This window comes from Bos grunniens, chromosome 29, assembly GCF_055505025.1.
Source record: "Bos grunniens cultivar Pamir isolate PY7600 chromosome 29, Bosgru_T2T1.0, whole genome shotgun sequence".
NCBI lineage: Eukaryota > Metazoa > Chordata > Mammalia > Artiodactyla > Bovidae > Bos > Bos grunniens.
In genome coordinates this window covers 7,031,426-7,056,475 of record NC_141193.1, presented here as the reverse complement: position 1 = coordinate 7,056,475, position 25,050 = coordinate 7,031,426, and the positions used below count along the sequence as shown (strand labels likewise).

Genomic DNA, 25,050 nt, shown 5'->3' with positions numbered 1-25,050 from the left:
AAGTTTTCTTCTCACAGGTTTCTGTTCCCCGAGGCCGGAAATGCTTCTTAAGAAGCAAGACTACAAAAGGCACTCCGGCGTCCTGCGAAGCAACCGGAAACGAACACCTACTAAGGGCGCTCTCGAGGTCTGGGTGGTGTCGCAACTCTATGACTCTAAGCGGCTAGAAGTGCCCAATGTAGGGTTTTTTTTGTTTTTTTTTTTAAAGGCGGCCCTTGAGGCGACCCGGAAGCGGAAGTGGAAGAAAGTTCTAGTGTGCTGAGATAGCGGCGGGAGCAGCCGGGTGGCGGGAGAAGCCGTTACAGGAACGGGAGCTGTGGGTGAGCGCGAGCCGCGGAACAGGGCTCGGGGTGGAGGCCAGAACGGGCGCGGGGAGGAGGGGGAGGCAGGGAGGAGAGGGGCCGCGAGCGCTGAGACGGGCCAGACGATGCACTCTCGGAGAGGGCTCGGCGAGGCCCGGGGGGGGGCGGGGCGCGGCGTAGGGCTCGGCGGGAGTCCAGGTGTGGCGCTGACGCGGCTGAGCCGGTGTCCGCGCTCGGGCTGCGCCTCCGCTCTGTGAGTAGCCTGTGCGGCTGCCGGGTCAGAGAACCCTTCATTTGCTTTTCGGGCCAAGTGGCCATTCCAGACCCGAGTCAGTGCTGCTTTTGCCCAATCAAGGTCACAGAGGAGTGACAGCTTGAGGGCGGGCCGTGGGTACTGACCGACTGTGGAAATCTTACCTTTGTCCTGCATGCGCGGCCTGTTAGGGCAAGATAGTTTCTCCTCGGGGCGGTACCAAAACCCAGCTCTCGCAGGAACTGGGAGAGACTTCGCTCTTAAACAGTGAGGAAAAGACTGTTTGGACCTCAGTTTTCTCATCTGTGAAGTGGGGGGAATCGAAAAAGTCCCCATAAGAGCTGCTCTGGCATTTTCTTCCTGTGAGATTGCCAGTGATTTTTCGGGCGTTCCCGTGTTTTCAGCCCTAATTTCCCTCTTCTTGGGATTCCCAGATTAAGCTTGATCGAGATGACAACCTCCCAAAAGCACCGAGACTTCGTGGCAGAGCCCATGGGGGAGAAGCCAGTGGGAAGCCTGGCCGGGATTGGCGAAGTCCTGGGCAAGAAACTGGAGGAAAGGGGCTTTGATAAGGTGTGGAGTGGCTACCTGTAGTTGGGCGGGGCGCGACTACAGTATTTGCCGGCAGCTGGGGAGTGAGGAGGGTGTGTATATCTGTTGGGGGGTGGACGCTCGTGTGTGATCTGCAGAGTCAGCCGGGCAGAACCAACCCTGCCTCTTGGGCTCCTGTGTGGGGAGCCACAGGAAATTGGCCCTTTCTCCCCTCACCGTGATATTTGTTTCTGTTTGCCCTGGGGTCTTAGTTGCAGCTTGCAGGATCTTTCACTGGGACTCACAGAGTCCAGAACCCACGGAATTAATTGCCCCACAGCAAGTAGGATGTTAGATTCCGGGCCAGGGATTGAACCCATGTCCCCTGAATTGCAAGGCAGATTCTTCACCACTCGGCCAGCAGGGAAGTCCCAGGAAGTGGTCGTCTTGTTCCTAATCCTACAGAGCACTCAGCGGCCCATCTTTTGCTTTGCCCGTTTTGCAGGCCTATGTGGTCCTCGGCCAGTTTCTGGTCCTAAAGAAAGATGAAGACCTCTTCCGGGAATGGCTGAAGGACACGTGCGGCGCCAACGCCAAGCAGTCCCGGGACTGCTTTGGCTGCCTGCGAGAGTGGTGTGACGCCTTCTTGTGATGCTGTCTGGGGAGCCCCGACCCCAAGCCCCAGCGTTGCGTCTCCAGAGTTTGCAGCCTAGTGAGGACTCCTCCTCCGTCCTCTACCAAGGAAGAGATTGCTGTTGTCGTGCTCACCTCCCATGTACTCCAGGGCCTTTGGGGAGTTCTCTCCCCTCACCGTTTCAACTTTTTTGGAATTCTCACCCTTGCATGCATCTTCCTTCTCCTTTCCCTGCCAGTTTCGTGACAATAATTACCAGCTTTTCTGAGTGGATTCCTGGCCCTGTCCCTCACCCCCACCCGTGGTCTCTTTTATGCCATTTGGCAGTCTTTTTGGCAGAACAGTCACTGTCCTTGTAAAGTTTTTTAAATCAATAAAGCCAGTGGCCTTCATGACTGGGCTTTGTATGTGGGAAGCAGGCGGGCTGGGAGTTGCCTGTTCCCCAGGGACTGACCAGGTTTGCCACACTGCTTATCAGTGCAGATCGAAACTGGCAGCTTCTCTTACACTCCCGAGGGCGGCCATCCTGGTGATATGGGCCTTGGGTGGGTGCCTCGGAGTGTCTCAATCCCCCACTAACGTGGGAGAGTGGGTTGGTTCCTTCCTGGGATCCAGATGTCCATGTGGTCAACAGCTAGGTTAGTCAGCATCTGGTGGAAAGTCTGAGGGAGTCAGAGCAGGAAAAGGGTGGATGGGATGTGGCTGAGGTCTACCTGCCATTGGTCATGTGCTCTCCTGGCCTCTGGGATGAGTGGGCGGGGCTCATGCAGTCCGCCCTGTTCTCTCAGAGAGGCAGAAAGTGTGTGGGCAAGGCAACTGGGTGGGCAGGCTTGAGTGAGTTACACTTGTATTTGGTAAATTTTCATCTTCTGTTTATTGGACTTAGTATGAACCAGGTTCAGAGCTAAGGTCTGTGCAAACATTTTTTTTTCTTTCATAGTAAGTAGTAGTAGTCTTTTCCACAGATGAAACTAGAGGCTCAGGCTGACTAACGTCTCCATGGACTTACTACTGGGAAGTAGTGAGACTGGTCCTCAAAACATCACATGGAAACCCATGGACCTAAGAGCCATGGGTGTTCTTTGCTCATGGTGCTTGGTCTCTCTGAGACTCAGGTTCCCCACCTGGAAAATGAAATTGTTGTAAGGATCAGATGCACTCCTGGTGTTGTTCAGGAGCTACTTGTTTATAGAATTTTCCTCATCCTCGGGGCTTAAAGTCTGGTGAGGGGAGAAATGACATAATGAATAGAAACCTTGGGATAGCATGAGGAGATTTTCATGATTTCAGAATAGGGAAAGATTAAAAAGCTGATAAATTGAACTCCATCATAGAAATTTTGTTCAAGATAATCAGTGAGTGAGGAGCCTAACCCAGGGTGAGAAAGGATATTTGCGACCCACATAGATGACACAGGACTCCAGAGCTGCAGTCAAGAGAAAGCAGACAATACAATAGAAAAGTGGGTGAAAGACCGGGAGGGCAGCCACACAGGAATACCTGAATGGTGAGTAAGCATGTCAGAAGGTGTGTGATCACGTTAAGTCATCAGAAACACAAATAAGATGCCATTGTACACTCACAGGGTTGGCAAAAAAATTTTAAGTCAGACAATACCAGGTTCTGATGAGGAAATGGAGCAACAGGAACAGATATCCAACTAGTGGGAGTGTAAATTGGTGTGAACAATTGGGGAAAACAGTTGGGTGTTTGCCAGTAAACCTGAAGACCCACCCTGTGAGCCAGCAGTTCCTCTCCAGGGATGGGACAGGACGCAAGGCACACCTGCGTCACACCTGAGCAGATGTTCACAGCAGCCTTGTTCATTCACAAGGGCTCCCAGCTGGATCCATGTGTGGGCATCTTTGCAGAGACAGTAGAACTAGAAGGGGGAAAAGTGCTTATTGCAAAAGAAAATGAAATCACTGAGTTGTGTCCGATTCTTTATGACTCCAATGGACTGTAGCCTGCCAGACTGCTCCGTCCATGGGACTTTACAGGCAAGGATACTCGAGTGGGTTGCCATTTCATTTTCCAGGGGATCTTCCCGACCCAGGGATCGAACCTGGCTCCTGCACTGCAGGCAGACTCTTTACTGTCTGAGCCACTAGGGAAGCTTATTGCAAAAGTCGTTGGTAAAGAGAAGTGGGGAGTGATTGCCTTTGGGGGAAGGAGACAGGTGTGATGCATGGGAGCATAGGGGGCTGAGAGTAGCAGTTTCCACTTCTTGACCTGTATGGTGGTGATCCAAGACACTGTGTACTTTTCTGTATGTTAGCTACATCTCAGAACAGTAGAAGATAAAAGGGAGAACAAAAATAAAGACTCAAGGATAGAGCAATTAGGTAATTAGAAATTATGCTGATTATTAGGGATGAAGGTTCGGTGTAAGCCTGGGTCTTGGAAGTGTGAGAGGCCCCCTGGAAGGTCACCAGGTGGCCAGAGCTGGGCCCAGCTCTTGTTACAGGCTGCTTCCTTGGAGGGTGCCAGTCTGAAGCCCAGAAAGGTCATGGGGACTGTCCCTGGAGTTTCAGGCCATACTATGGTCTAATGTTACTCTGGTTGGGTCCAGGGTCTTCCAGCTGTCCTGACCTCTGAATAACTTTCTTCACCTGCAAAATGATGGTGCTACTAACTCGGGGTGTTTGTTGAGAATAGACCAGTGGGTGAAAAGTCTTTGGAAATTGTTAGGTTGGTGTGCAAAAGATTTGTTGGTGTCAGCACAAAGGAATGACAGGGTAGGGGCAAGTGAGCTGGGGACACTGGCCCTTGGCTAGTTTCCCAGGGAGCAGGTGCAGGTTAAGTGCAGCTGCAGCTGAGTTCCAAGTGACAGAAGAGCAGACCTAGAAGAACCTGAGGAGGTTCCTGGCCGCCTGGGGCTGCCTCTCCACCTCTCCCAGCATGTGCTGCAGTCTGGGCCTCTTACTCTGCCACTGCCAGGCTCTCTTGGTCGGGCTCCGGCCTGGCCTTGGCCTCCTCATCAAGCCAAGCTCTCCCCAGCTCTTGCACAAATGGGTCTGTTGCAGAGAAGAACCGGTTCTCACTCTACATTGGAACTGTTTTTTTGACTCTCTTCCTGCTGTTCTTATGTGTTGTGTTAGTCACTGAGTCATGTCTGACTTTTTGCAACCCCCTGAACTTTAGCCCACCAGGCTCCTCTGCCCATGGAATTCTCCAGGCAAGAATACCGGAGTGGATAGCCATTCCCTTCTCCGGGGGCTCTTCCTGATCCAGGAATTGAACCCCAGTCTTCTGCATCGTAGGTGAATTCTTTGCTGTCAGAGCCACCTGGGAAGCCAGGACATAATGGCCTGCCTCAGAGGACCCTGGCCCTCTGCCTGACTGTGAAACTAAAGTGCGTTTGTTCAGCTCATAGAGAATCCGACTCTGTCCCCCTGTGAATGACTACAAAAAGGGGATTAACACGCTTCTTCCAAATGCTGGCCCTCCTGGAGATGTTTTGCAAGATTGAAGGCCCTTTTTACTTGACCTCCTCACTGCCTCTTCTCTCGGCTGGGCCTTTTGACTTCAGTGCCTCATTGCTTCTCTCTCAGGTTCTGTAAACGAGCCTGGCATCCAGACCCCAACAGCACGGTCATTTTGAGACATTAGTCTGCCATCTCAGTCAGCCAGCTTCCCAAATACAGTTGTATTCCTCGCCTCAGCACCTTGTCTCTGGGATTCCCTGGCCTGTCATATGGCAAGCAGAGGGAGCTTGGACTCCATAACTGGTCTGTCCCTTTAAGGCAGACACCTGAGCCCACAGCAAACTTGGGACTATTCCTTGGCGTCCCAAGATTGTTTTTCACAGCTGTGCTGAGGGGGGGGGGGGGGGCAGCATCTGGACTGGGCAGTGACTACACGCTGGTCCTGGTCTCCCTGGGAGAAATCCCTGCCTTTCCTGACCGCGGGATTCTGAGGGTCTGAGAATTGGGGTTGGGATCAGGGAATCTTGGATGCTTACTCATAGTATTCATCACAATAATAGCTACCACTTATTAAGCCCCAACACTTTGTTGCTTACTGAAAACCACCACCTCTCCCAAGCCCCAGGTAAGATCCTCAGAGGCCCTGAAACACTAAAGATTAGTGTCCCCAGAGCAAAAAACACCCACCTCCCCCCACCCCCCAACAAGAGATTAAAAGTACAAACTGCCCTGCGCTTGGCTTCCCCGGTAGCTCAGCGGTAAGGAATCTGCAATAAAGGAGACAGAGGAGATGCTGGTTTGATCTCTGGCCTGGAAAGAGCCTCTGGAGAGGGGCATAGCAACCCATTCCAGAATTCTTGCCTGGAGAATCCCATGGACAGAGGAGCCTGGCGGGCTACAGTCCATAGGATCTCAAAAAAGTCTGAAGCCACTAGCACGCACCCTGAATTCTTAAAATATTAATTGTAGAAAATTCTAAAAAATGTCAAACTTTTCCTGTGTTGACTACTTCAGTGCTGCTTTTTATATTGTGTCAGATTATTCTGCCCAGAAATCATAGCCCTGGGACTTGCCCACTGGTCCAGTGGTTTTTCTGGGTGCCTAATGTCCTCTGCCAGCATTCAGAAGTTGTTCTGTGGAATTTGCTCGATGCTCAAAGGTTCTTTCAATGAATTTGTGGGGGAGAAAGTGGTCTCCCTGTCCTATTCCTCCGCCATCTCGGTCCAGTGGTTAAGACGCCCTTACAAAAGAGGATGTGCATTCTATCCCTGGTCTGGGAAATAAGATCCCACATGCAGAGTGTGGCCAAAAAGTTAAAAATCATAGCCCTGTTTTGCCGGTACCTCCAACATATGCCCAGTTTACCTATGGGTGACCCAGTTTCAGGCCATTATAATTAGCAAGACCTTAGAAGACAAGAGTTGTCAACCTTTCTTCAGGTGAGGACTGAGGCTCCCAGAGGTCAAAGGGCTTGCTGGAAGTCCCCCAGGCAGTAAATGGCAGAGCTGGGACCACCCACACTCCTGGCCAGTTCTCGTCCTTTGGGCTCCCTCTGGACTGAGAACACAGATTTGAGTTAGACTGTGTCTCCTGTGTGGGGGTGCGCTCAGTCATGTCCAACTCTATGTGACCCCATGGACTGTAGCCCTCTAGCCTCCTCTGTCCATGGGATTTTCCTGGCAAGAACACTGGAGTGGGTTGCCATTTCATATTCCAGGGGATCTTCCCGACCCAGGGATCGAACTTTCATCTCTTACGTCTCCTGCATTGGCAGGCGGATCCTATACCACTAGCTCCTGCCTGGGCTTAAAAGCCAGTGTCACCATTTACTATTTACCAGCCTGTGTTCTTGGGCAAAATCAATTGTTTACTCTATGTCCTGTTTACTCCTCTGTAAAATGGAACCCTTGCTCACTGATCCCTACATCATGCTGGTCACGAGGGTTAAACAGTGCCCGGCTCAGTGCAGTAGGGACTCCTGCTTACCTGCTGTTTATATAGCACCTGGCCTCCCCTAAGCACTTATTGAAGCCTCGAAGCAACCCATTTCACAGAGGAGGAAACTGAGGCAGTGAGGGTTAAGTAACTTCTCCAAGACTACGCATTGGAGATAGTTAAGAGCTTGCTGGTAGCTGTTGTGGGTTTCTCATATGGGATGGGTCTCCGTGAGCTGTCCCTGTGGTGGCACTTGCGGCTGGGAGCTGTCGCAGTCCTTGCCCTCCCCAACCAGGTGTGCCTGGAGGGCAAGCAGCGTCGTGGTGATGCCCAGGTGTGCTGGGGCCTGTCCGCTGTCCTCCTCCGCACCCCGAAGGCGGCCTCGCGGGTGGACCGCCCAGGCTGGGTGGATCCCTCCCCGCCTGCGGGGGCGCGCGGCGAGCGGCGGGCGGGGCCAGGCGGGGCCTCGGAGCCCATAAAAGCGGCGCCGGCCGAGGTCGGACACCGACACCGACGACCATGGCGCGTCCGAGCCTCCTGCTGCCGATGGCCCTGGCCTTGCTCGCACTCTGCCTCCTGGCGCTGCCCCGCGACGCCCGGGCCCGGCCGGGGGACCGCAAGGTCGGAGAACTGCAGGAACTGTCGCCCAACGACCCGCAGGTGCAGAAGGCGGCGCAGGTGGCCGTGGCCAACTACAACATGGGCAGCAACAGCGACTACTACTACCGCGACATCACCATCCTCCGGGCGCACAGCCAGGTGCGGGGCGGGCGGGCCGGGCCGGGGAAGGGGCGGCGCCGACGGGGGGAGGGGGTACGGAGCCGACGGGGGAGAGGGGGCGGGGAGGCGAGCGCGGCCCCAGCCGGGCCCCAGATGGAGGGGGCGACTAAGAGTAATCAGGGCGGCATCTTAATACAACAGTTTTCAAAATCCAATTAATGTCAAAAGTCCATGCGGAGCAGAATCTCAGAATTTCAAATAAGGTTCAACCCTGAATCGGCCTGGTCCTGAAAGGCGGATTGGGGTGCGGTGGGGTGAGTGAGAAGGGGCAGCGGTGTGGACTTGAGTCTCAGGCTCCTGCCTGGCCCAGGCTCTGCCCGCCTCACCACAGGACCCCCACCAGAACTCCCTGCTGCCCTCTCCCCGCCTTTCCAGTCCCCCCATCTCAGGTTTGAATCCAAAGGCGGTGTGCTGGCTATGCCCAGGGGAAGGTGATGGGTGATGGGGGGACACGGAGGGAGGTGAGAGGTCCAGGTCAAGGGTTGTCTCCAGGCACCCCTGACCTGTGCCCACCTCTGCCCCAGCTGGTGGCGGGCATCAAGTACTACCTGACCGTGGACATGGGGAGCACGGCCTGCCGGAAGAGTGCTGTGGCTGGAGACCACGTAGACCTCACCACCTGCCCCCTGGCCGCAGAAGCACAGCAGGAGGTAACAGCTGTGTCCCCAGTTAGGCATCAGCCCAGCAGCCGGGCCCTTAGGTTGCCCAGCCTGGACTGGTCTGGCTGGCCGGGCTGATGTGTGGCTGACTCAGCCCTGAGGCTAGGGTGAGGGTGCAGAGAGGAGCAGACTGGGGCTTCCCCTGGACTTGGCAGGGTGGGAGGGCGGGGTTGCCTGGAAAGATCTGGGGTCTGGTGGTCCTGACCATCTAATTCGCTGTTCCTTCTTGCATCCCAGAGTGTCACAGGCACAGGGCTGTTGGGAGGCGGTGGCCTGGGTGGGGCCTGGGCTCACCCCATCTTTTTCATCTTTCTCTCTGCAGAAGCTGCGCTGTGACTTTGAGATCCTTGTGGTTCCCTGGAAGAACTCCTCCCAGCTTCTAAAGCACGACTGTGTGTCCCTGTAGAGACCCCTGTGGGCTTGGGGGAGAGAGGGAGCCAATGAGGCTGGGCAGGACTGGGCGCATGGGTGGAGGGGATGTCAGTTCCTTGGACTGTATCTACGGCAATAAATCGCTAGCACTGCTTGTGGCATTGGTCTCTTCTGAGTCCCTCTCTTATCCTCACTCCCACTCCCAGCAACCCCGCTCCAGCCAACAGGGTGCCCACGCCACCCCATGCTTGGCCTCTGCCATCTCAGCCCAGAAGATGCTAAGGGTGCAAAGTTCAGCTCCCAAATTTGGAGTCCCCCAAATATCCCAGCACCATAGAGGAATGATCCTGCAGAGACTCCCAGAGTTTGCCAAGTTATGGGTGGGGAAACAAAGTCACAGGAGAGAGATGATGCCCCAGGACTAGAAGGACACAGCAGCCAGGGGAGACTGAGGGGCGCCTGAGCCCTGTTCCCTCTCAGCTGCCAGGACGGCTCAGAGTGGCACGTGGGGGGTTTAGCCCACCCCGCCCTGCCCCGCCCACTGAGCTCTCATCCCATGAGATTCTTAGACCAGCATGTGGCCCAGAGATGGCAGAGCCCCTGCCGGCCAAGACACACACACTGTGGGCCCCATGCCAGGAGGACTCCCCCACCCTCTGTCCTGAGCAAGACCCCTGGAAGGGGCTGGCAGGGAGCGCCCAGGGGAGCGAGGTCAAATCCGCTGTCCATAGAAGGGGTGAGGAGACAGATGCAGTTTAATGTCCTTTAAAGAAATAGAGTTGGAACAGGTTTTGCACACCTGAATCTGTGGCTGGAATTAACACTCACTACACAAGATGCACACACGCATCCAGAATTTCTCAAGACTCCAGACACACAGACACACACCCACCATGAAGCCTCAGATTGCTCCCAGGCACCACACACACATCCAGACACACACACACACACACGCATAAGACCTAGCAACCCAGAAGCACAGACACAAACACACGGGAACAACAGCCCCACGCTGAGGACATCCTGGAGACGTATACACAGCCCCCCAAACACAGAGCCACAGGCCCCGGCTGGAGCTGTCTCTCAGATGCCCGAGGCACACCCGTGCGTGTCTGGGACAGGATGGGTGGGAACCGGATCCTGTGGGAGCTCAGAGGGTGGGCCCCACCAGGCCCCAGGCGGCGGCCGGGGTGGGTGTGGGGAGCACCTGGCGGCCCCTGCCCGCGGCCCGGCCAGGCCAGGCCTCACGCCCACTCCTGCCCAGCCAGCTTCCTGCCCGATGCTGGGACTTAACACGGAACAGCCCCAGCTCCCGGGTCCTGCTCCTCTAGAGCCCTCGGAGGCCGTTTGGGGTGGCGGTGGGCCTGAGGAGCTGGGTCTGAGGACCGAGGGTTGTAGGGGAAACTCCAGCCTGTCAGATACGGCAGATGCGGTCAGTCTGCTGCTGGCTGGCTCCCAGGTGCCAGCAAGCAGGAGCCTCCTGCGTGGCTGGCATGGGCTCAGGGGCAGGAAATGCTGCATGAATGTGTGAGGTCGTGCGGTGAGGTGAGGCCAGTGGTCTCTGCGCCCGTGGAAACTGTGCCCAAGTCCCCGGTGGGCATTTCCTCCGCAGTCTGTCCGTTCTCTCGGCTGGGCCTGGACCCGGGATGAGACGCGCTGCTTCTCTCTGGGGCCTGGAGACGTGGCCACTGTCTGGTCCAGACTGGATGTAGACGGGGTAGCGAGCGAAATGGCCACCCCTCAGCCCCTGCTCTGGGCTTCTATCCCCGATTCCCTCCAGCTTCACTCTGCTAGAGGTAAGGTGGGTGCTGTGGGTGGTGGGAGACCTCCCTCTGGCTGGATGTGAGCGGACTTAGCTCTCAGTGCCCACTGCCATCCTGGGCATCCTACAGGGGCGCTCATCCCTCGCTTTCCTCTACCAGAGGCTTGTCCCCGCCACACACACCACTCCCTATGCCCAACCCAAGGCCAGGAGGACTTGAACAGCCTCCCTCCTCTCCCCTCCCCGAGGCTCTTTAGCCTCACCGCAGGCAGGGCAGGTTATGGTGATGACCTCTGCCTTCTGGGCTCAGGCTGTCCCCAGCGAGTTGGCACCCCGATACTGGATGCTGAGGGTGCTGGCAGGCCCGAGTTCCTAGGCTCTGAGCCCTCATTCCCAGAGCCTCCTGGTCCCTTGGGCGCTGTTTTAACCTGTTCTCCCGTCTCCTGGGCCAGACCAACCTCCCTCCCCGAAGCAGGGTGACTGCCCACTCTCCGTCCATCACTGAGCCTGGTCCACTTTTCACATGACCCCCCCCGACCCGCCCCCGGCTGCTGTTAAGGCCCTGCCAGGCCCAGCCAGGATGCCAGGCCCCAGTGGGGCAGGAAGGGATCCAAGGACAAGCCTGTCACCCAGAACACTCCCATGTAGACATGCTCCAGGCTGCACGTGCGTGCGTGCACACAGGTTCCCTTGTGCTTTGGTAGGGCCAGTGAGGACACAGAGCCACCTGGGGTTTTAAAACTCTGTTGGCCACCTCCCCCCACTCCCACAGGCCCAGTGATCTTTCCAGTGGATATGGGGACTTGGCCGGAGTTGGTGGACAGCCAGCCAGAGGCTGAAGTCTGGACCCAGGCTGCCTCTCTGGGGGTCACTTCCTGAAGTCCTCTTCTCCAGCCTGCGGGGGAGGGGGTGGGAAGTGATGGCGCCAGCCTCTGCTTCCGGGAGGCCCACACTGCTCTCACTCGGGCCACTTCCAGTGCCCCGCCCTCTCCACCTGGCTCCTCCCAGGTCCTGCCTGGTTCACCTCAAATGTGGTGTCCACAATCTCATCGATGACAGCGGCCTGGGAGCGGAACTTCCGCTGGTAATGCTCCACGCCAGCCACCAGCTGCAGGAAGTGGAACAGGGTCTCCAGCTGCCTGAGGGCGGTGGAGAGGGGGCAAAGCTGGGCCATCTCAGCCCCCAGAGCGCCTCCGCACCCCTCAAGCCCCCACTCACAGCACCCTATGCCTCCATTTTCAGCCACGGCCAGCCCTTTTCTGTGTGGGCCCTCCGTGGTGTATCTCATTTTCCACATATACCCTGCAGCCCCACCATCTGCCTGGGCCATGGAGAGTTCTGAGGATTGTTTACCTCCCAACCACCTGCCCCTGCATCCGTCCAACCTACCCCACCCTGACTCATGCACCCACTCAGCCACCTACTGGTACACTCGCCGGGCTATCTATCCATTGACTCACCCATGGAACCATCCCACCCTTTCCCTCTCTCACCTATCTCTCCATCCACCTGCTCTTCCCTGGCCCCACCCCCACCCCCACCCACTACCCATTCATTAACTCCTTCACTGCCAGTGTGCCTTATCAACCCAGCCATCAAACAACACTGAAATCGCTGAACATCGCGTGGTGCTTGGAGGACACAAACAAAAAAGAGACAGCTCCTGCCACAAGCAGCTCAGTCTGTGACAGAGCCAAGAAGGCAAACCCAGGGTGTTTACACCGGTGACAAGTGTAAACACAGGGCACTGAGGGACCCAGAGGAGGAAAACCTGACCCGGTACCAGGGTATCAGGAAAGGTTTCTGGAGGAAGCATCACTGGGCTGAGCTTGAAAGACACTTTGAGGGTTTGCTAAGCATAGACAGGGTTCCCAGCGCGCCCAGATCTGTGAACAGTGGGGAGTGTCCTGAGGACCAGGCGGGCTTCAAGGAAGAAGTTTTTAGAGGATGGATGAATTCAAGATGAAGACACTCAGGGAAGGTCAAAGTGAGGTGCCCCGACCTTAAGCAAAGGGAGGCAGGAGCCCTTATAAGGCTGCAAACTCAGAGAAGGCAGGAAAAGCCAAAACTTTTTTTTTTTTAAACAAAGATCGCTAAGTAAATAAAAAGTAGAAGGAAGAAAGATGAAAACCAACAGGCAAAACAGCGACAAAAACAAAGACCACTCTCAGTGGAGGCGAAGGTGTGCCAATGGGGAAGAGTTTGGAGGCTGAGAAACCCCCAAAGAAAGTATCACAGAGGAGTCAAGTCCCAGCCCCCGCTAGGGGCTGAGGAGCTGGGATGTGGAGGGCGGAGGGCAGCTGGGAGAGCAGCCAGGAGGTGAAATGAGCAGGACTGGATCTCAGTTCTTCCAGCTCTTGATCACCCATGCCTGCTGTCGGCAGCCAGAGAACATCCCAGCAGAGAGAACAGGGCGGGCAAAGGCCTGAAGGTGGACACGTATGTGCTGTGCTGTGCATAAAGCCAGGATGGGCCAGGGCGATGAGTGGGTGCCGTGATCACAGAGAGCTTGGGGCTCGAGCTCTGCCGACAGCAGAGAAGAGCCTGGAAGGCTGGTTCAGAGCCAGTCTAGATGAGGTGGGGCAGGCCTGGCTTTCCGGGAGAAGGCTCTCCTGAGAGCCAGGCCTGAGAGCCAGGAGTCTGTGCCAAGGATCCCCGCCATGAGCACAGCCATGAGCCCGCAGCTGTCCGGGCCCAGTCGGCCCCCAGGCCTCTCCCCTCAGACCCGACACCTGCCCTCCCTTTGCATCTCCTTACTTCTCAGTCATGGCTCCAAACTTTTTCTCAATGAGCTGCTTCTGTATAGTGTGTTCACTTAGCACCTCTTTAGGCTCTGGATGTAGAGAAAGAAGGGGAACATCAAGCCCTTGTCCCCTTGTCCCCTTCTCCTCCTGTCTTCAGCTGAAGACAAGTTGCTAAGTAATCTGAGACAATTAATTCCTCTTTTTGTTTTAAGCTTTTTTTGCATTGAGTGCCCAAGATGGAGAGGACAGGTGAGGGGCCAGGTGACACTTGAGGGCCTTTAATCCTTTGGTGTTGATGATACTAAGAGTGGGATTCCGGAGTTCAGATTCTAAAGTTCTGAACATTTTTCAGCAGGAGGCAAAGCCATTGGCTCAAAATCTGTTCACCCAGAAAGTCAGATGTGTAAAAATAAACACGTACAGGAAACTTCATTTTTATAGACTCTCAATCCACTTTGAGTGACTCTGGACAAGCATGTATAATACCTGGACAAAAGCCTCAAGGACAGTTGAAATCATCTCATATAAGACCAACTGCTATAAACTTTGTACATTATTAACAGAAATGAATGTTCGGTGAATTGTAATGTGGCTAGATATCAGAGATTTCTGGGAGAAATACCAATAACCTCAGATATGCAGATAACACCACCCTTATGGCAGAAAGCAATGAACTAAAGAGCCTTTTGATGAAAGTGAAAGAGGAGAGTGAAAAAGTTGCCTTAAAACTCAACATTCAAAAAACCAAGGTCATGGCATCTGGACCTATCACCTCATGGCAAATAGATGGGGAAACAATGGAAGCAGTGACAGTCATTATTTGGGGGGGGCTCCAAAATCATTGCAGGTGGTGACTGCAGCCATGAAATTAAAAGACGCTTACTCCTTGTAAGAAAAGTTATGACCAACCTAGACAGCATATTAAAAAGCAGAGACATTACTTTGCCAACAAAAGTCCATCTAGTCAAAGCAACGGTTTTTCCAGTAATCATGTATGGATGTAAGAGCTGGACTATAAAGAAAGCTGAGCGCTGAAGAATTGATGCTTTTGAACTGTGGTGTTGGAGAAGACTCTGGAGAGTCCCTTGAACTGCAAGGAGATCCAACCAGTCCATCCTAAAGGAAATCAGTCCTGAATATTCACTGGAAGGACTGATGCTGAAGCTGAAACTCCAATACTTTGGCCACCTGATGTGAAAAACTGACTCTTTGGAAAAGACCCTGATGCTGGGGAAGATTGAGGGCAGGAGGAGAAGGGGACGACAGAGGATGAATGAGATGGTCTGATGGCATCACTGACTCGATGGACATGAGTTTGAGTAAACTTTGGGAGTTGGTGATGGACAGGGAGGCCTGGCGTTCTGCAGTCCGTGGGGCTGCAAGGAGTTGAACACGACTAAGCAACTGAACTGAACTGAATGTGGCTAGTTAGTTGTTTTGCAAATGGGTCTTTCAAGAATTGACTATCAGTGTGGCGGACAGTCATGGAGTTCTTTGGACCAAAGTTCTAAGCTCTGAAAATTCTCCTGATTGGACAGAACTTGGCGCTTTCACTCCTGGGACCTGGGTTTGATACCTGGTCAGGAAACTGAGATCTTGCAAACCACCCAGTGTGGCCAAAAATAAATAAATAAGTAAAGTTGGTCCTGGCACTCTCTGTCTGTCAGGGAAGAAGTGGGGTGCTGGTACCTGCTTCCATGAGCTTCGTCACTGAGTCATCCAGCAGCTTTTCATGGAGCTCAGCCGCCTTCTGCAAAGAAGAGGCTTCCATTCTGCCAGAGCCCCATGTCCGCCTGTCCCAGAGCACTCTCCACCCTTCCCTGCGGCTTCTGTGCCCCCTCCCCATGTCTTCCCAATGGGTCCACCCGCTCCATCCCCTCACTACCTCCTGCTTCTCTTTCTCCAGGCCTTTGAGCAGTGCCATCTGGAAGTTATCCACCAGGACAGCAATCACCAGGCTGGGGCAAGAGACAGGAGGGGGCTGGAGGGGAGACTGCACCCTCCTCTGGGTTCGTGGTGGCAAAACCATAGTGAAAGGAGCGCAGAGGGGGTGCCCCTGGGGTGAGGTTGGGGGGTGTAAAGCTGGGGCATGCAGGGGGGCGGGTCCTCACTTGAGGAAGATGAAGTACTGGATGATGATATAGATCATGAGAATGGGGATGATGTACCAGGCGCCTGGAAGAGACGGGGTGGGCTCCTTTGAGCTTTGAGTCCCTTGCCGATCCTCACCACACCCCGGTCAGCGCAGCTCAGAAGCCCCACTTGGCAGATGGGATAACTGAGCCCTCAAGGTCTGCCTACCCAGACAGTCCCTGCCCTCCACCCAGCCTGAGGCCTGCCCTACCCTGGGCCCGGCTGTCCAGGTAGATGAGGGACCAGTCGTCCAGGGTGAGCATGGTGAAGAGCGTGAAGATGGTGGTGAAGATGTTCTGGAAGCGTTTGGGGTCAGAGTAGCGGAATAGTGCCCGGAGTACCACAGAGAACAGGACTGGCTGTTGAGGACCAAACCGGCTCACGGGGTCCTCTCCCCCCTCTTCCTCTCCCCTCACCACCCCCAACTTCTGATTCCGCCTCACCACTCTGTCCATGACAGCACCTCATGCTCCCACCCAGCCCCACGACATGGATACAGAGGCAGGTAAACATGAGGATGAGGATGGCGGTGATGGATGGCAAGGACCGGGCCAGGGTCCCGGTCACTTCCTGGAGGTTGGTCAGGAATCTGTGGGCAGAGTTCGAGACAGAGGCTGTGTCAGTGGGGTGGGAGTCTGTGCCCAGAAACCGATGGTGATGACAGATTTCAGACTGCTGATGACTGAGGCGGTAGGTCCCTTGTTTGCTAGTTACTTTGCAGAGGGTCCCAGCCCCTCTCTGGAAAATAAGAGACTGAGCCTAGTGAAAGGCAGGAGACTCATCAGAAAAGCATTCTGGGAATCTACAGCCTTGTCATCGGCAGCTGTGGTCCTGCTAACCTGAGCCTCCGAAGGACTCGGATCGCCCGCAAGGCTCGCAGGGTCTTAAAGACCCTGAAGATGCGGAAGACGCTTTGGTTGTGGATTGCACGTGTGGAGGACGAGTTGACCTGAATGAGCACGAAGTCCAGCGTACCCACGACCATGATGAAGAAATCTGCAGACACAGGGGTGCCTGGGTGTCACAGACTGCTGCCCAGGCCCCGTGCCCAGGCCCACAGCCCTTCCAGCACCAACACCCCCTGCTTTTGTCACCTCTGGGCAGTTCAGGGGCTCCCGCTACACACAGACATCCAGGCCCCATCTCTACCCACCCAGGTTGTTCCAGGGGTCCAAAAAATACGCGAGGCCCAGAGCAATGATTTTGAGCACAGCTTCCACCATGTAGATGGAGAGGAAGATGTAGTCCAAGGCCGTGAAGTACCACTCTGTGAGGACACGGGGTGGGGAGGAAGGAGGGAGCCCTCGCTTAGGCCCACCCCTGCCCCCAGCAGCCCAGCCCTTGCCTCCTCCTCCTCCCTGGAACCTCACTTGCAAGCAGCCATTTAGGGAGAAGCTGGCTCTGTCCAATGGCTGTGTGTCTCAACTGCTCTGTGCCTCACTTTCCTCATCTATGAAATGGTGATAATAACAGTCTGCCTGATAGAATTTTCATGAGAATTAAATGCACTTCACATAGTAAAGGGCTTCCAAGGGAGCCTTAAACTGCTTGCAAGAAACATCAGCCCACTCTTCTTCTCTCCTTAGTTTATGGGTCCTGTGGCAGGTCCTCTCCTTCACTCTGCTCCCTGGAGTTTTAAGGACGCTCTTCCCAGCTTTCCCAGCCTCCTCCCTCCAGGGTCTCCTGGCCTCCAGGGCCTCCTGACCCGTCCAGCGGACATGGGTTCTGGGCATCCTTCCTGCGCAAAAATCAACGTACTTAGAGCTGATGCGCCACCTGGTGGCTGTAGTCGCAAACAGCACACACTCAAGCTTAGAAGACCCTCCTGTCTCTGGTGGTCTGGTTGACTTCAGCAAAACTCTCTGAGCCTCACTCTAACTGCTGCGCGATGTCGCCCATCTCCCAGGGTGAGGATCAAATGGGCTAAGTTGTTTAAATCACCCGGAACTTGGTCAGGCTCACAGGAGGCCCAGACCAACATCAACGGCCTTCTCTACGTGAACAGGGCTCCCTGGCTCTTACCGCCCCGGACCTCGACTTCGGCGAAGGTCTGAGCCACAAGCATGATGGTGTTGAGGCAGACGATGAAGATGATGAAGGTTTCAAAGGCCAGGGAGTCAACCAGTTTCCTGAGCATTCTCCGAAGACCCCAAATGAGCTGGCTTAATTTTTCCCACAACCAATACAAGAAGTCCGAAGAGTGCACCTTCTTGTGGGTCCGTGGGGCTCGGCCAACTGTAAGGGGGCCAGAAAGGCAAGTTCTTGGGGGCAAGGGACCCAGGGTTCTGGGCACCCTCCCAGGCCTGCCTGCTGTCAGCTCACTCAGGGGCAGGCATGCTTGTCCTGCACTGGTATAGAAGCCAAGGCTTGACCCTGCCTTGCAGGTGCCAGTCTGCTTGGGATTTGAGCATATTTCAGGGGCTCAGGCCCTTACACTCCATGCTTTTTACTCACATGGCAGCTTACACATGGAAGACCCAGTCTTCCTCGCCACCCCATCCTCTTGGTATCCTTGGCCTCTCCCTATAAGATGCTTCTGACATATCTTCCCCCTCTTAACTGCCTTCTCTTCCACAAATCCCTTGCTTCTTGTTCAAGAAGCTAATGCCATGTCTACTAGGGAACAATTTGGGGAGGATTATATATTAACAGGCAAGGTTCTCCCTGCCCTCCAACCAGGCCCTCGTTCAGGCACTGGTTCTTCCCTCTGTCCTCAAGAAGGTCACAGTTTAGTGGGGAAAATGGACAAACAGCATCCAGAATGCTGTTCTGATACAGATGATGGACCCCTTCACTGGGCAGTCTGGGTTTGGTTGTATAAGTGACCTACACCAGCTTTCACATTCAATAATAGGAGACATTCGAGAAGTGAACACGAGAATGAAGAAGACAGTGACTGAATGAACCAACAACTGATGCCTGAAGAGGTGCCTAATTCCAGGAATAAAAAACTGGAGGATGAACGGTCAGGCGCATGAAGAGCCAGTGGACTACACCAGCAGGGGAGAGCGAGCCTTGTGAAGGACACGCCAGGCCTGACTCAGGTCTGGAACCTGGGCCAGACAGCTGGAGTTGGGGGTGAGGGGTGAGCTCAAGACGCACCTTTGCGCTTCTGAACGTGCTCGTCTTCTTCAGGGCAGCTTTCCGAGGTTTTGGAGGAGGAGTCCTGAGGATAGACTTTGTTGGAGGTCTCGGAGGGGTGTGAGTTCACTGTACTAAGAGAACGAGCCAAGCTGAAGGCTGAGCTCTTTCGGTCTGGCTTGCTGGGCTGGAAGACCGCTGGACGAGAATAGGCAGAGCTGAGGGAGCCTAAGGTCACGGTGTGGGGCGTGTATGAGCCAAAGAGTTGGGAGCTTCCATGACGGTACTCCCCATGGTGCTGATCTCGGTGGGGGTAATCATGAGGATGTGTGCCGTGCTGGTGCTCCCTGTGCTGGTGCTCTCTGTGGTGGTGTTCGCCGTGGTGAGGTGGGCCCTGGTGGTAGGACATCATGGAGGTAGGCCTTCTGTGGTGGTGCCCACCATGATGATAGGCCTCACTGAGGTGGGAGCGGCTACTAGATTGCGTGGAGTCCTTATGGTGGTAAGCCTCACTTTGGCGATGGAGCCCACTATAGTCAGGAACCTCAGCGTGGTGATGAAACCCACCATGGTGGTTGGGCTCCCTGTGTTGGCGGGACCTCCCATGGTGTCTCCTGCTACCATGGTGATGCTCATTGTCAAAGTGGTCCTCACCATAGGATTGGTGGGAGATGAGAGTGTCCCGGGAAGGATCCTGGGAAAGGGATGTGGAGCCATGGTCTACACCATGATGGTGGGACTCACCATGATTGGGGGAGTGATAGGAGCGGTGGGCATGGTGGGAGAAGACATTGCCATGGAAGTCTTGGAATTCATCAGGGTGGTGAGGTCCACCACGATGATGGGATAAGCCATGATGGTGGGACTCACCATGGTGACGGGATGCACCTTGGTGATGGTGGTGAACTCCACCGTGGCCTGGCCTATGGTATGGGGTTGATGAGCTAGGGTGAGACAACACATCTGAGTTGTCAGTGTCTGCTTCATTTTGAGCCTTTGCAGACATGGAAGATTGATCTGAGACTATGCTGGGAACCCTGGAATGAGGAAAGCTTAACACGTGGGCCCAAAAGAGCCCTTCCTGGATAACCTGTCTCGCCTAATCACCTAACCATCAGACGGGGCTTCTAGGAAAGCCTGACTTCTTATGGAATTCTCCCCTCTATGATGTCACAGGCAGACCTCTACCCAGGCCTAATTCCCAAATGCCTCCTCCTGAGCTACAGTTCAGGATCAAGGATCATTGTGTCCAACTCTTCACTGTAAAAGGAGGAAACTGAGGTCAAGAAGGGGAAGGGACTGGCCCAAGGTGACCCAGTAGGTCAATGGCAAAGCTGGACAAAGGATTTCAGGGTGACATCAGAGGCCCAGCAGTTGCTTTAAATCTGTTACTGGAAAAAAAAAAATCTTTAAGAAACCAGATGGTCCAGTTCCCAGTTGTACCTAGATACCAACTGGCTCTGAGGTTCAAACTGCCCACTTCCACTGTAAACAGGTATGTGACCTTGGTCTAGTTGCTTAATTTTCCTTTGTTTGTTCTTCCTCAGTTTGTTCTTCTATAAAATGGGGATAATAACACCTACCCACTCCAGCACTCTTGCCTGGAAAATCCCATGGACGGAGGGGCCTGGTAGGCTGCAGTCCATGGGGTCCCTAAGAGTTGGACACGACTGAGTGACTTCACTTTCACTTTTCACGTTCCTGCATTGGAGAAGGAAATGGCAAACCACTCCAGTATTCTTGCCTGTAGAATCCCAGGGACGGGGGAGCCTGGTGGGTTGCCGTCTGTGGGGTCGCACAGAGTCGGACACGACTGAAGTGACTTGGCAGCAGTTGCAGCATAGGGTCAAAAAAGTTAAGATATGTAAAGATTACACTAATAGCACAACAAATGGTAATTAGCATCGTCATCCTTGTCTCAATGGTTGACAGTAATGGAAGCCTCCCTCTTGGGTTATTACTAAAATTAAACTAACAGCCAATATTTATTGAAGACCAGCTTTATGCACTTTAAATATAATCCTCACAATAACTCCACAGGATGGATAATATTATGCCCATTTTGTTTTATCCCAATTTGGAAATGCGGCTCAAAGAGTATAAACAAACTCTTCAATAAATAAGAACTTATAAAGTCAGCACTCATTTCAAACTTTCCACCATGCTGTCCTGTCTTCCTACTGAAATCCACCAGAATTCATTCATGACCAGCGCAGCTCTTCTGGAACTTTCAGGTTCCCACTTTGACTATAGCTGTTTCCTCAGTGCTTGGTCATAGCCAAGTTCATAGTGCCATTGGGTACCAGGTGCCCAGTGATGAGATTATGGCCCTCACGGGGCTCAGTGTGCTGCCAGCAGCAGACAAGGAAAGAGTTTTTAATAGGACAGTTATTTCACAGTTCCGTTCTCCTCTTCCTCCCGGTACGTTCTCCCAAATAGACACGACATTTCCCAGTGTGCCTTGCATCTAGGCATGGCCAAAGAGTGAGAGCGGAAGCAGTGCAACAACTTCCGGGTCTTCAATTTAAGGCCTAGGATGTGGGCGCGTGTATTTCCATGCTTCTTTTGGGCTGGAGCGTGGATCAACCAGCAGACAGGAGTGATAGTCTAAGGCAGAGATTTCTGAGTTCTGCAGAACCACAGAATTTACTTGAGATGTTTCTAGGTTAGGGATTCTGTCTTGTGAAGAGAAAAAAGAAATCAGCGTTATTTTTGAACCTCGTGTGCTGTGTGATGCCACCGGTTTCAGGGATGGACCCTAATGGAGCAGCCTCGGAACTCATTTGTGAGGGGTTGTTCAGCCCCGACTGCAGTGCTCAGTGAGTGGGGCCTTGCTCAGTTTTCAGCATGAGATCAAGTCTGTCCATCACGTGTGAACATGCTGTTGCCTGGAGACGAGGAGGTGAAGATGGATGACCACACCCTTGTCCTCCGGGTTACCTCCCCATTACGCACGGCTGACTGACTTACACACTTTCTGATGTGGTAGAGAACGAGAGGAGGGACTTCCCTGGCGATCCAGTGGTTAGGACTGTGCGCTTCCACTGCACCTGGTGCTGCTTCGATCCCTGGCCAGGGAACCTAGATCCCACAAGCCAGGCATTGCAGTTAAAAAAAAAAAAAAAATCAGAGGAAATTTTTTCTAAAGAAATATTTTTTTTCCCATGACTTCGTGGCATTCCTACCCACTCCAGTATTCTTGGGCTTCCCTGGCACTCAGACGTAAAAAATCCGCCTGCAATGCAGGAGAGCTGGTTCGATCCCTGGGTTGGGAAGATCCCCTGGAGGAGTGCATGGCAACCCACTCCAGCATTCCTGCCTGGAGAATCCCCATGGACAAAGGAAACTGGTGGGCTACAGTCCATGGGGTTGCAAAGATTTGGACCCAACTGAGAGACTTAGCACACACAGCGGCCTCCCTACCACTTTGCTGTTGATATGAACAATGTAAAACATGAATTATATGGGTTAGAAGTGAATTTCAGAATGATTTAATATTTTTTTGCGGGTTTCCTGTTTAGTTATTATGATGCCCTTTTATTGTATATCTTATTAGCATTTGTGTTTTACAAAGGCGTCTAGTGATTCAAAGTGGTGATGTTTTATTATGAGGTGTGAAGTGAAAGAGGAGGAGCTTAGGACTGTAGACAAATCTGGTAGGCTTAGTGATGAAAAATTACGACTTACAAATGTAGCCCTGGCTTTAGCAAAATTGGAAAGAATTTAACTACAAATTACAGCCATTTGACAAATGTGCTAATTTTAATCTATGGTATCACAAAGCAAACAGATGAAGGCTTTTATAAGCCACATTTGTTATATTAAAAAGCCTCAAAGAACAAGTTATTTGTAACAGATCTATTGTTCAGAAAAAAAGAAACTAATAATGCTAGTGTGTAAAATTATATGAGTGAAATGTTAGTGCAAGATGCTCAACAAAAGAGTGGAAAGATTCTACTCTCAGAGGGAGCAACAACGAGACATACTGATGTCACATGATGCTGAAGACATTTTTTTTCTTGGTAATTAACCGAAAAAACAACAGATTCTTTATCCAGGCTGATGAGTCAACAGATTTCACTGACAAATGCCATTTCACCACTTGTAAGATTTGTAAGTGATGCCGATAATCAAGAAAAAATTTTTTTCTGCTGCAGCTTTTACAAACAACCAGACAAGATATGGTTAATGTTTTCCTCATATCTGGACTCAAAAGGTCTGTCTTAGAAGAACTGTCTTGGCATTAAAAAAATTGTTTTGGAGTCTAGCTGATTTACAATGTTGTGTTAGTTTCTGCTGCATGCAGACTGAATCTGTTATATATATAAGCATGCATCCACTCTTTTTCAAATTTTTCCCATATAGGTGATTACAGAGTTTTGAATAGAGTTCCGTGTGCTATACAGTAGGTCCTTATTAGTCCTCTGTATTTTATATAGGAGTGTGTATATGTCAATCCCAGTCTCCCAATTTATCCTCTCCCCAGCCTCCTGGTCTTGGCATTTGAACCGATGGCATTTCCATCAAAAGTTGATTCCAGGACTTCCTTGGTGGTCCAGTGGTTAAGGGTTCACCTTGCAATACAGGAGACACTGATTCAGTCCCAGGTCCAGGAAGATCCCACATGCCATGGAGTGACTAAGCCCGAGCACCACAACTACTGAGCCTCTGTGCCCTACAGCCTGAACTCTGAAACAGAGAAGCCACTGCAATGAGAACTCCTTGCACTGCACCGAAGAGTAGCCTCCTCTTGCCGCACTAAAGAAAGCCTGTGTGCAGCAGTGAAGACCCAGCGCAACCAAAAATAAATACATTTTTTAAAGTTGGCTCCGTGAGAGTTTTCACGGCTCATATGAAAACCCAAAACCAGTCAAAACTCAGCAAACAAAAACTTGATGTTGCCACGCACATTACTTTCTGTCCAGGGAGGTGCTGGTGTGAAAAACTGTCGGAGATGAAAAAAAGACTGATGCTGCAAAATGTTAGCCTGGTGAAACCAGGATTAGTTTACTTGAGAGTGTTTAAATTATGCTGTGATCATGATGCAGCAATTCACACCTGGTTATGCACCAAAAACACGGAAGGCAGAGACTCAAACAGGTATCTGTACACCTGTTTGTGGAGGCATTATTCACAGCAGCCAAGAGGTGGAAACAGCCTAAATGACCTTGGACAGATAAAGAGATAAACAAAATGTGGTTCATAGATACGATGGAATATTATTCAGCCTTAAAAAGAAAGGAAATTCTGACAACATACTACAATGTAGATGAACCCCAAAAACACTATGCTAAGTGAAATAAGCCAGACACAAAAGAACAAATATCATATGCTCCACTTTCATGAGTTACCCAGAATAGGAACAGTCCAGAAGGCTAAATAGTGGTTACCAGAGGTGGTGGGCAGAGGATGATGAAAAGTGAATGTTTACCGATGCGGAATTTCAGTTGGGGTGATGAAAACTTCTGGAGATGGACCGTGGTGATCAGTTATTCAACGTTGTGTGTGTACTCACTGCACTTGAACGGTACACTTGAAAAATGGTTAGAATGGGACTTCCCTGGTGGTCCAGTGGTTGACAGTCTGCCTGTCAATGCAGGGTACACAGATTGGATCCTTGCTCCAGGAACTAAGATCCCACGTGCCTTGGAGCAACTAAGCCCGAGCACCACAACTACTGAGCCCACATGCCGAAACTACCAGCTCCTGTGCCCAGAGCCCGAGCTCTGCAACAAGAGAAGCCGCTGCAGTGAGAAGCCTGGGCGCCGCTACAAAGAGCAGGCTCCACTTGACTTGCCACAATTGGAGAAAGCGCTCGCCCAGCAACGAGGACATAGCACAGCCATAAAGTAAATAAGTAAATAAACTTTTAAAAAATGGTTCAAATGGCAAATTTTATAAGTATTTTACCACAATCAATTTTTTTAATTAAACTGTGTGAAAACCAGACAAAGAACACAGACACCTCTTATAAAGACGTATAGAGACCTGGTGGCTTCGCACTTTGCGAGGGGTCCATTGAGAACCACCAGTTTGGTTGGGGCAAGAGGCTGACCGCATCTATAGGATGGATTGTCTTATCCGACTAGTGAGGACTCTGGCACTGTTTGCCTTGTGATGAGCATTTACACAGGACATGAATAACTTCCCATTCTCTGAGCATTTTAAGACGCCATCCATGTGTAAAGCAACTATACTCCAGTAAAAATTAATTTAACAGAACACCAACAAAAAAGAAACCCCATGAGATAGTTTGTTGTCTTATGGGAGCAGAAAGAAAGAAGCCATCCACAGACCTCTTCCATAGACCATCATGTCATCGATTTCCCAGATGTGTTCTTTTCAAGTCTCTGCAAATGGCCAGCCCATCAGATATTGCTCGAGTCCATATAAACTGGCACCTTAGCCCTCCTTTCTTCCACACAAATGGATGACA

The 25,050-nt window shown here is 52.5% G+C and overlaps 3 protein-coding genes across 4 annotated transcripts; 2 read left to right on the top strand and 1 right to left on the bottom strand.

The window, feature by feature from the left end:
- Window positions 1–252: 252 nt before the first annotated feature.
- On the top strand, window positions 253–2,112 carry BANF1 (barrier to autointegration nuclear assembly factor 1). 2 transcript variants are annotated; one of them, XM_086384810.1, is made up of 3 exons: window positions 253–320; window positions 990–1,128; window positions 1,592–2,112. In XM_086384810.1, the coding sequence occupies exons 2-3, from the start codon at window positions 1,006–1,008 to the stop codon at window positions 1,736–1,738; spliced, it is 270 nt and encodes an 89-aa protein (XP_086240936.1). In that variant the 5' UTR covers window positions 253–320; window positions 990–1,005; the 3' UTR covers window positions 1,739–2,112. The 2 variants fall into 2 exon arrangements, with proteins under 2 accessions (XP_086240936.1, XP_086240935.1); XM_086384809.1 differs by having other exon boundaries at window positions 253–555.
- Window positions 2,113–7,533: 5,421 nt separating this feature from the next.
- CST6 (cystatin E/M) lies at window positions 7,534–9,055 on the top strand. The gene is made up of 3 exons (XM_086384808.1): window positions 7,534–7,842; window positions 8,388–8,513; window positions 8,845–9,055. Exons 1-3 carry the CDS (start codon window positions 7,603–7,605, stop codon window positions 8,926–8,928), a joined length of 450 nt encoding a protein of 149 aa, XP_086240934.1. The 5' UTR covers window positions 7,534–7,602; the 3' UTR covers window positions 8,929–9,055.
- A 2,339-nt stretch (window positions 9,056–11,394) lies between these two features.
- Window positions 11,395–19,635, bottom strand: CATSPER1 (cation channel sperm associated 1). Its single transcript, XM_086384799.1, has 11 exons — window positions 18,636–19,635; window positions 17,556–17,768; window positions 16,687–16,800; window positions 16,373–16,529; window positions 16,031–16,122; window positions 15,745–15,888; window positions 15,512–15,575; window positions 15,286–15,358; window positions 15,090–15,150; window positions 13,414–13,489; window positions 11,395–11,795 (listed from the first exon to the last, which is right to left on the bottom strand). Exons 1-11 carry the CDS (start codon window positions 19,618–19,620, stop codon window positions 11,615–11,617), a joined length of 2,160 nt encoding a protein of 719 aa, XP_086240925.1. The 5' UTR covers window positions 19,621–19,635; the 3' UTR covers window positions 11,395–11,614.
- Between the last annotated feature and the right edge of the window lie 5,415 nt (window positions 19,636–25,050).